We start from the raw sequence: 10,102 nt of genomic DNA, 5'->3' as shown, positions 1-10,102 counted from the left end.
GCTCACCACAGACTGGCAGGGCATGTCTGTGGTGTCCTGCAGTGGTGCAAAATGCCTCCCTGGCTAGTGGATGATTTCCTGGCAGGCAGAGTGGGACATGGTGTTTTCCATGGTATTGTCTCCCACCTGAGACCTGAGCACAAGGGTCATTACAGTTGCGACTTTGCTGCTCCACAATCATAATTTTCTAGGCTAAAGAATTCCTTCCTTTTTCAGGAGGAAATAATATATCAGTGTTAAATAGGGAGTTAAGCAATTAAACATACCACTTTGAACGGCTTAGCTGAGCTTTTGCAGACAGCCTCCATACTGCCTGCCTCTGGTAGGACAGCTGGAGTGACCAATGCTGCCAGGAGTGGGGCTCATCACTGTAGCAAGATCCGGGAGCAGAAAGAGCAGCTCTTTTGAAATATTTAAAAGCAAGAAAAGCTCACATAGCTTAGTGATGTGCAAAACATTTGTTGGCTCATAGAGGTGACAAGGTAAAGGGGGGTGGGAGGAGGCTGAAGCTGGTCCAATGCCAGGCACCCATCCACCCATGAGCTGCTTAATCACTTTCCTCTGCAGCTGGACAGAGGAGAGAAAATATCACAAAGGGTTCATGGGTTGAGTAAGGACTGGGAGAGATTCCCTCAGCAAGTACCATCATGGGCAAAACAGGCACAACTTAGAGATATGAAGTGAACTTACTACTAACAAATCAGAGCAGGATAAAGAGGAAAAAAAAAACTACCTACACTCCACCCTTCCCTCCTTGCCAGCTCTATCTCCTACCCAGTTGGCACAAGGAGACAGGGAGTGGGGATTATGGTCAGTTCATCATCCATGGCTTCTCCTGCTGCTCAGGGAGAGGATTCCTTCCCCTGCTGCACCATGGGGTCCCTCCCAGGGGAGACAGTTCACTGAGAACTTCTCCAGCATGGCTCCATCTCATGATCAACAGCTCCCTGCACAGTGCTGCAGCGTGAGTCCATCCCACAGGCAGAGTCCTCCCCAGACTGCTGCAGCCTGGGTCACTCCTCCATGGGGTGCACTCTCCAAGGACAGGCTGCTCCAGCCTGGCAGCAGGGCCACTCTCTCCACAGGCCTCCCACAGGGTCACAGCCTCCTCCAAGGCACCTGCCTGCTCCAGGGTGGGGCTCCTCTATGGGCTGTGGGTGGATCTCTGCATCCCTGTGGATCTTCATCCCTGTGGATCTCCATGGGCTGCAGGGGCACAGCTGTCTCCCCATGGGCTGCACCACAGACTGCAGGGGAGTCTCAGCTCTGGCTCAGCCTGAGGCACCTCCTGTCCCTCCTTTTGCACTGTCCTTGGTGTCTGCAGAGTTGTTCCTCTCACCTGTTCTCTCTTCTCTGGCCATAGTTACAACTGCACAACAGCTTTTGTTTTGATTTCTTCTTAAATTTGTTATCACAGAGGCATTGCCACCATTTCTAATTGGCCCAGCCTTGGTCATTGGTGAATAAATACAATTCAACCAGTGGCTTGTAGTTGATCTGGCCAATTAGACCTAATGCTAGGCCTTAGTACAAAAATTCCTTCTAAATTCAAGAGTTTTTTCTGCATACAGCTTTCATTTGAAAACACAGGTGAGGTCTCTTAAGCTGTGTGATTTGCAGTGGTGTATTTGTAGTCTGATGGATATGAGGAAGTAACAGGTAACAGCTTTTATTAGACCAGATAGAGGTAGGAACACTTCTAGGCACGTACAGAAAGGCTTTTATGCTTAAAACATTTAACACTTTTGTATGCTGCAAAGACATTAAGAGGAAAGGAAATACCAAATGACACTGTTGAAACACATGTTAACTGGATATGGCAACAAGAGAGTAAGTCATGAAAAAAAAATCTATCCTTTTATTTGTGGAAAGTGAACTTTCTTCTCCACTCCAGCTGTTCTCCTGCAGAGTTATTTCTGTCTAGAAGCTACTAAATCAGCATCAAAAAGTTATTTGTGTATTGCTGCTGCCATCTCTTAGAGCAAGCTATATGACTGTCCTGCCTATGATGTTAAGATCAAGTCTCCTGGGTTTTTCAAAATCTAAAGAGATTTTAACTGCATGTGGTTTACCTGCATGAAGTAGGGAAAACACATTCTATCTGAGCATGGTGCTTGTGTCAGGAGTCTTTGCAAGGGGATGGTTTATGTAGAAAGTTAATGGCAATGCTAAAATGCTTCATGTGATGTCAAAAGAATTTCATTCTCTTCAAAAAGGAAACATCACCAGGCTGGAACGTCACTGTTCCTTTTTTGCACAGCTTTTGTTTCTGAATCCTTGCTATAAAACCAATATGCAGATGTATTTTTGAGAAAAGAAACCATGTGTCTTAAAGTTAATTTTCAACATTCCTGTTAACTTTATGTCTCCCTTCCTCCATTATTAGTAATTTTGGCTATGTGATTTTAAGCCTTTGTTGGCCAGTAGATTGTGCTGCTTTAAGCATGATAAATTGCATTTCTGAAATGTGTGCTTAGCTGTAAGCACACACTCCCATGCTATTCATCTCAGATAAAGTAAAAGAGTAAATCCTGGGCTGCCTGGGAGCCATGGGGCTGATGTGGTGCTGCACTGGCCACTCTTACTTCTCACTAGCAGGAGGAGTTAGTTGTACAGTGCTGGATGATGGTTATGTAGTGTGACCATGACTTCTAGGGAGGAAAGGAAGGCTGTGTGGAGGCAGCAGGGGAAGCAAAGTCATCTTCACTGCAAGCGAGTCATGGGGAAAAGTGTCAGTGTTTTTGTCTGCACTCTCAAGCCAGGCAAGAGAGGAAGCAGCACCCATGCCATCCTCATACCTCTCACACCCAGGAGGTTTTATAAATTCAGCAGAGACTGTCTTGCAAAAATGCCCTGCCTCACCAGAGCTGACTTGCTGGTATCATCTAGCAGAGCAAGTCACATGGGAGCTCCTGGCTGCTTTAGGGGGAGCAAGCTTTGTGCCACAAGGGTCCACCAAATAGATAAGCAGCTGGTAGGAGAGTTAGCTTTACAGTTTCATCAGGTGAAAAATGATGTTTGGAGGTGCTTTTGGAGAAAAAAAGATGATCCCAGCCAGCCTGTTCAACTTTGTGCATCCTTTTGCATTTTGCTGCCTTTCCTACCCAGACCTCCCAAAATGTCACTTGGAAAATATGTGACAGCCTTACCCTCCTTGCTTGTCAGTTCCTGTGAGTCTCTGAGGGAGCAAGTCATGTGGCCTCTAGATTGACCTGTGTACTCATAACCAGCCCCACAACTCTATAGGAGTAGGTTGATTCAGGGCATTCATCATTTTCAAGCAATGATTTCAAGCATTTAGGCTACCCTAATCCCCAGGCTGAGGTAAACAAGAGAAAGCACCTGACTATCTAACTCTGCATGTAATAAAAATTCAAACCATTGTGTTTCTGTAGCACACCTTATTCCTGTTCTTCATTGAAACCTTTCCATATGGAAGCAACTTCTTTTTATGATGCAAAGGATGACTTTTTAAGCTGATTATTATAGACTGGTTTTACTGTTCTTAAGAAATCCAAATCTGCATATTCAGGGACAATATAATCTAGTTTTTTAGGATGACAAGTTTTTACAATTTATTTTCCTTCCAGAGAGCAGTGCAAGTAGCATCTTTCATTTTATGTTAAAGAAACCTAACCTTTATCCTTTATCACTTCCTTCATTCTCATTCTGAACCAGCCTCTTTCCAGCAGCATGGGAAGTTCACAGGTTTTATTTCAGAGACAGTGAAAAGATGAACTAAGTATGAGAGACATACCCAGTTATGAAATGAGTCATGTTTCTACAGTGTCTGTGTGTCCTAATTCCCTGCTCTCAGTTTCAATGCTGCGTGAGACCCACAAACCCATCAAATACATTACTACAACAATAAAGAGGAATTACTGCTAGATGGGCTGGGAGATGTCACTTTATTTAAATATTAGTCCTCACCAAGTCTCTCATAACGGAAGTTGTGATGATAGCTTCTGACATTTTCTAGGAATTAATGGTTTGCAGAAATACTGAACTGTGAGAAACTCGGAAGGAGAGGGAGGTACGCCCTATTTTTATTTTAAAAGACAAACATAAAATAAGAAGAAAAAAGAGAAAGCAAAGTAAGTGCTTAGTATCTTGAACTACTTCTAATAATCAGTAATCATATCCAACATAAATTCTTTTAAAATTCAAATGAGTAGCTCTGACAGGATTTAATACTTGTCACAAGGACAACACTGTGTGTTCTACAGCAGGCAGCAAGGACTTATTTTTAATTATTAAAATATTATAACAAGAAAAAGTCTGTTATAGCAAATGCAAGTTTTGACCAAAAAATGGAGACCAGAACAGAGTACAATTCAATCCAAAGAGACTTGAAAAGAAAGTGTATTAATTGCTTAAAGAGAGAGCAACATTTTGAAAAACAGTTGAAGTCAAATAGGCTTTATTACTTTGTCAAAGAAAAGTTTTCTGTTCTATATAAAAATGGCTGTCAAGATATTTCCTTTCTGGGAATTGTAACACACAGTACTCCAGTTAAATCCAGAGGAAGTTGTGCAGGTTCTGGGCTACCAAGATAAGAAACTTAAGGAATAGCATAGACAGTAAGAGTTACAGTGAGTATATGTGTTGGTAGCTGGCGTGCAGGGGCCAGATATGCTATTTGAAATCTCAGTAGTTAATCTCCTGAGTGTGGACTTTGCAAATACGCTTCCATGCTTTAACAGTTATTTTTTAGAAAGGAGTATTATTTGTATTTACTTCATGTGTTCAAAAGCAGATGATATTATTTGCTTAGAACAGGATTCCTCAGAATTCCTCATTGATGAAGGTAATGTGGTTTTAACATTCTGACTGTAAACACTTGGGCTAAACAAAGTTGGTCTTAGAAAATGTACTAACCTTGCAGCCTCTTGTATAGAAAACTGAGGCAGGACATGAATTTCCCTGTGCTCATCTGCTCATCACTTGCCATCACTTCTTCCTCAGCTCCACTGAAATTAAACCAGAGAGCTGTTGGTTCACATAAGATGAGATTTTCAATTTTGAAATCACACAGAGAGAAAAAGAATTAATTCAGAGCACAACTAACGAAGAGCCTGAATGGTGGGGTTGGCAGTGTGTGGCTGCAGAGGGGTGGCCCCACAGCAGCACTGCAGCTTCCCTCTAGTTACCAGGCTGAGCTGTGGCACTGGGATGGGTGAAAGCTGAGAAGAAAGATTGTATTCACATCCCTTGTTAGGTGATTTCTCCTCTGGGCACTCTCAGCACTGAAAAAGCCCTTGTGCCTTCCCGAGGATATCATGATGTCAGTAGAAATGTGGGAAATTATGGTACAAATGACTCATACCTGCTTATATGAGAATTAGAAGATTTTTGAATATTAAAAAGCAATCACTTTGTTGGAAAGTATCAGTTGCAATCTCACTTGCTTCGTTCATATTATTTTCCTTTGCATTAAATTTCTGAAGCAAAATAAAGTCATTCTGTCAGTTAAAACTGAGAACTGACACTTTTTTTCATTTTTTACTTTCTGTCTTTGTTCCTCCACACCTGGGAGGGGGAGAACAGATTAGCCCTAAAAAGGGGCAGACTGGACTGGAAGGGCTGAGGACCAGCAGGATGTGCAGTCTGTGGGCACTGTCTTCCCGAGAGCAGTTCCTGATCCCTTTTCCTGCCCACGGCCCCAGCCTTGGTGTCAGTCTGTCTGCTCCACCACAGCCACCCCTGTAACTGTCCCAGGGCTGCTCTGAAGAACAAGAAACAAGGGCTAACCCTGGGTGATTGTTTGGAGAGTTATTTCCAAAGGCTTTTGTCCTGTTTTGCTTTGGGATTTTCTTCTGGTTTGGGTTTTCTTTTTTTCGTTTCCCCACTTTAAAACTTAAGCCAGAACTGATGGAACAAGCCAAACCCATGCACAAAGTGCTTTGAACAGCTGTAGTTGATAGTTAACTGAGCTTTGTGAATAATTTTTTCCAAAATAAAGTCTGGAATAAGCATTCTTCAGTTCTGCTGTAGCTATTCTTAAATTTTGTGTGGAAGACAAGGCTTTTGACCCTGGTCCCATAAATCTACACCAGAAAACTAACTCTGCATAGATGGAAACTTGCCCTTTTTAGTGTCCTCAAAGGTGCAGCGTGGCTAAGTCCAGCACAATGCAGATAAACAGGGTGCTGTGAGACTAGCCATGAGAACAGCCATGGCTGTGACGAGGTCCTGTGCTGCACAGCACTGGTGTGTGAGTCTTACGGAAAAATTTGTGAAGCTTCTTGGCTTGTGATCAGTCCCTTCTTGGAAGGATTTTGTTTCATCAGTGCTAAATTTTCCAACTTTTACTGTTTTATTTATTTCCATTTGAAAATAATGTATGAATTTGCCTCATCTAATTTCTAGAAAAATACTACCTGGAAGAAATACTGGAGGGTTTCAGCCAGCCAGGGGCATAATACACAGCTCCCCTGGTAACACAATAGCAATGAAATATGTGTTACTCCAAAATGTTACAAGGGCAAGATGAAGAGAAATGATCTGCTGAATCTCCATCTTTCTTACTTTGCACTAAAGAATCTTTACCTTTCTTTAAAGTAAAAATAAAACAAAAGCATATTGGCTTGCAATTTTATTTTTCCTTTTTATATGCTCTGTAACTTCCAGAGTCCCCATATTTAAATGTCTTCTAGATAAGTATTGTCTCAATACAAATAATTTCTGTTGCCTCACAGCTGGCCAAAAAGTAATTGAAATCAAATGTTGCTTTATGAGCTCCCGTCCTTCATCTCTGAGATCTTGTTTTTTTTCAAGAATAGTTAATTTTTTGTTTCAGTTCCCTTCTGTGTAGTAGCACTTTATTGATAAGCATGATCATAAAGAGCTGAAACACTGTCTTGCCAAAACACATGTACGTACATTCACCTAAAATTTTTACATTTGTCTCTAATTTCACTTTGCCCTCTAGTGCCCATTCTGGTTTTTTCCCACACTGCAAAGTAGTGCATTGACTGAATTAAGTCAAAACACATTTTTATTTGATGAGGAGATTTTAAAGGATGGCTATGAGTTAAAAAGAAAACTTAATGATATGAAAGTTTCTGAACAATTAGTGGGCTATAAATTAACATATTCCCATTGCAGACAAGTTAGGCAATAAAAAGTGGGACCTCTCACAAGAGTGCAGCTGAAAAATATTTTATAATATTTCCAAATTTCAGTAAAATAAGACCATTTCAATAACAGTTTTCTGCATTGCAAAAGCCATCCAAGGATATCAGAACCAGAATGGTAAATAGGCTGAATGTTATTTCATTATACAGGTTTGAAGAAGTACAAAAAACAAACAAGCAACAGAAATTAGATTTGAAACAGTCCCAGGGTGAGTCCATTTCAAGTGCTGTTAGTTACGATGCAAAGAAATACATATTTTGTAACATGTGTCACCAGGTGGAAAAATTACTCTGATAATTTACTCTGTTTTTTTGGTCTTTTTTGTTGTTCTGATCGCGGTGAAGTTGCTGGCTGTTTTTATTTCTGGTTTTCAGCTTTATCCATGAGATCCATGTCTGCCATCTCTTCTTTACCTCGCATCCATGAGTGGTAGAGAGCATGGACACCCTGCAAAAGAGACCTGTGTCATAGACATGATACCTGAGACCCCATTCACCATCACTGCTGTTCATACCAGTCCATTTTTATTATCTCCCCTTTCTATGATACTTTTTGGAATGGCTGGAGATCAGAAAAAGCTTTGAAGTTGCTCTTTACCTGATGCTTAAACCAACCTCTAGCAATTTCAGCCCTCCAGGACTAACATCACCCTCTTTTGGGATCCACAGATATGCTCTCTCCTCTGCTTCTTTATGCCAGACCCAGAAGTCTGTGCCAAATGCACATCAGGGCAGCCACAGATAGATTATTCTTCTCTTCTTTAAAAGTTGGTGGGGGTTTTACCAAACTTTTAACTCTGTTCTTCAGGTGAAAGAGACTTGATATAGCTCTGCTGCCCTCATAGCAAGTGATTAGGGAAAACCCACGGTTTGAAATGGAGTTACCCAGGGACAGTTTCCCAAGGGTAAAATCCAGGCCCAGTTTTATTGCAAGCTATTTTAAGGAATTTGATTATATTGTAATTATTACTGAAGGCTGTGTGTTTTGCAGGGGAAATTAGTTGGGGGGCTATACATCTATGTAGTTCAATTTGTGAGCAAAGAAAAGAGGCATATTTCATGAAGCAATAAAGCACAGCACTGGGTGGTGATGTTTGAGGTTGCAGTAGCCAGGATGAATATACCCATGAGCAAGTAGAATGTGCCACAGGCAGATGTGGCTTTAGGGTACTTTTGCATAGAAAAATTACTTCAAATAACTTGTGAAAAAAGATTAAGTGAATTGGAAACACTGCAGGAAGGAATAAAACCCTTGCCCCCAAAGAGTTAGAGTCAATGTATTTCAATTAAAAGTAACACTGTCCATTTGGGAAGTTCCTTCAGAAGTCATAACAACTGCTAAGAAATATACTATGTAGATGAATCTTTCTAGAATTATTTTACATCTTTGAATAAGGCAGATGTTAGAATTACTCAAATGTAAAAAGAATCACTTGTTTGAAAAAGAGGATACAAACTTTCAAACAAAAATATATATTCTCAACCTAAGTAAAGACCTCATAAATGAGCAGTGCACTACTTTATCTTCAATGCAGTCTGTATCAGTACAAATCAGTTCCTGTAATGTGTGGGATGGGTAGTTCATTGACAAATATGTGATTCTCTACTTGTAGGTGAAACAGAGGTGGAAAGTAGCTGCATGTTTTCTCAGCAGAAAACACCATAAGATGTCACTATCTGTCAAAGGCTGCCATATCTTCCTAGGGAGTAATCCTCACTGAAAATTCTTAGAGATTAATTTATAGCTAGAGAAGGCTGCTTGCTTACCAAAGAAAAATATTATGTTACATTGAAAAATGCATTTTCAAAATTAAATTTTGGAAGTATAATTATTTAAATACATTAAAAATTAACTAGAGCACTGCCTCAAAATAGATAATAGAACAAATAATAAATGTTATATATAATATTTGTTTATAAATGTTATAAATTATGTGAGGTTAAAATCATTGTACCTTAGTTTTTAAGTTTCCTTGTCACCTTATCAATCAGTTGGAGACATTTCCTCATTTCTGCACGGCTGATCTCCCAGGAACACAGGTCATGTTGTTTGTCTTTAAGAAAACAGTGTATTTTTTGGAAGTACTTTTTCAATTTCAGCCTGCTGACTTCTTTTCTCCAACGGTGTTGGATGTGCTTTTTGATTACACATGCCTCCAATTGCTCAATTTGCAGATAAAGTCCATTTTGGAACTGATCCAGAGCTGTTCCATCCCAAGCAGCTAGAGTCAGGTTTTTGCTAAAGATATAGAAGATATGTTGGAAGATCTCTTCAATGGCAACTCCAACAGTTTCTTTCTGCCTGGGCTGCAGGACCTGTGCAGGAAATCTGAAGGAGGTTTTCTCTCTTAGACATTGTTGAGGAAACTCTTTTCCCATTTTATCCAAGAGTCGCAGGCTGTTCTCAATCACTTTTCTTTGCTGCAAAGGGAGGTGATTGCACTGAAGGCTGGAGATGATGGTGGTGCTTGACAGCATGAGGCCAATCTGTATCAAAGCAAAAACATTCATGGTAAGGACAAGTTCTAATGTTCCTTCTTTCCTGTGTGTAAATTCTGAGTGCTGTGCTGAGTGCTTTGAAGTTATTTGTAGACTCCCATTTCTTCAAAACCTTGACATTTAATTATTCTGTAGGAGAAGTTTTCTTTCATCATTTGTTGGTTTTTAAGGTTTTCCCCCCTGTGTATGCTTTTGACAACACTTTCATTTTCTGCTTTATGACTTCATAGTCTTTTTCTTTGTTTTGTTTTGCTACTTTCTTTTAATTTCAGCTGGATATTAGAGTATAATATATATATGTGTAAGATTATTATTATTTATTTTCTCTACTACTAAAATTCTATAGGAGGTATAATGAGAATTAAAAATAAACAGTTACAGAAACACTTAATATTCTAGCAGTGGAAGAACATGCTGAAATAAAGTGATATCTTCAATGATAGGTCAGGGACCTGCTGAATACTACT

At 40.2% G+C, this 10,102-nt stretch overlaps 1 protein-coding gene across 1 annotated transcript; it reads right to left on the bottom strand.

Moving 5' to 3' along the window:
- Positions 1–7,160: 7,160 nt before the first annotated feature.
- Positions 7,161–9,647, bottom strand: LOC130265253 (interferon omega-1-like). The gene is made up of 2 exons (XM_056514177.1): positions 9,092–9,647; positions 7,161–7,584 (listed from the first exon to the last, which is right to left on the bottom strand). The coding sequence occupies exon 1, from the start codon at positions 9,645–9,647 to the stop codon at positions 9,093–9,095; it is 555 nt and encodes a 184-aa protein (XP_056370152.1). The 3' UTR covers positions 7,161–7,584; position 9,092.
- Positions 9,648–10,102: the final 455 nt, after the last annotated feature.

Source organism: Oenanthe melanoleuca, chromosome Z, assembly GCF_029582105.1.
Source record: "Oenanthe melanoleuca isolate GR-GAL-2019-014 chromosome Z, OMel1.0, whole genome shotgun sequence".
NCBI lineage: Eukaryota > Metazoa > Chordata > Aves > Passeriformes > Muscicapidae > Oenanthe > Oenanthe melanoleuca.
Note: the sequence above shows the minus strand (reverse complement) of the source record. Positions and strands in the feature narration are given on the sequence as shown.

What these genes read in the sequence shown, in the direction of transcription:
- LOC130265253 (XM_056514177.1), bottom strand. Translation starts at nt 9,647, where the DNA reads ATGAATGTTTTTGCTTTGATACAGATTGGCCTCATGCTGTCAAGCACC.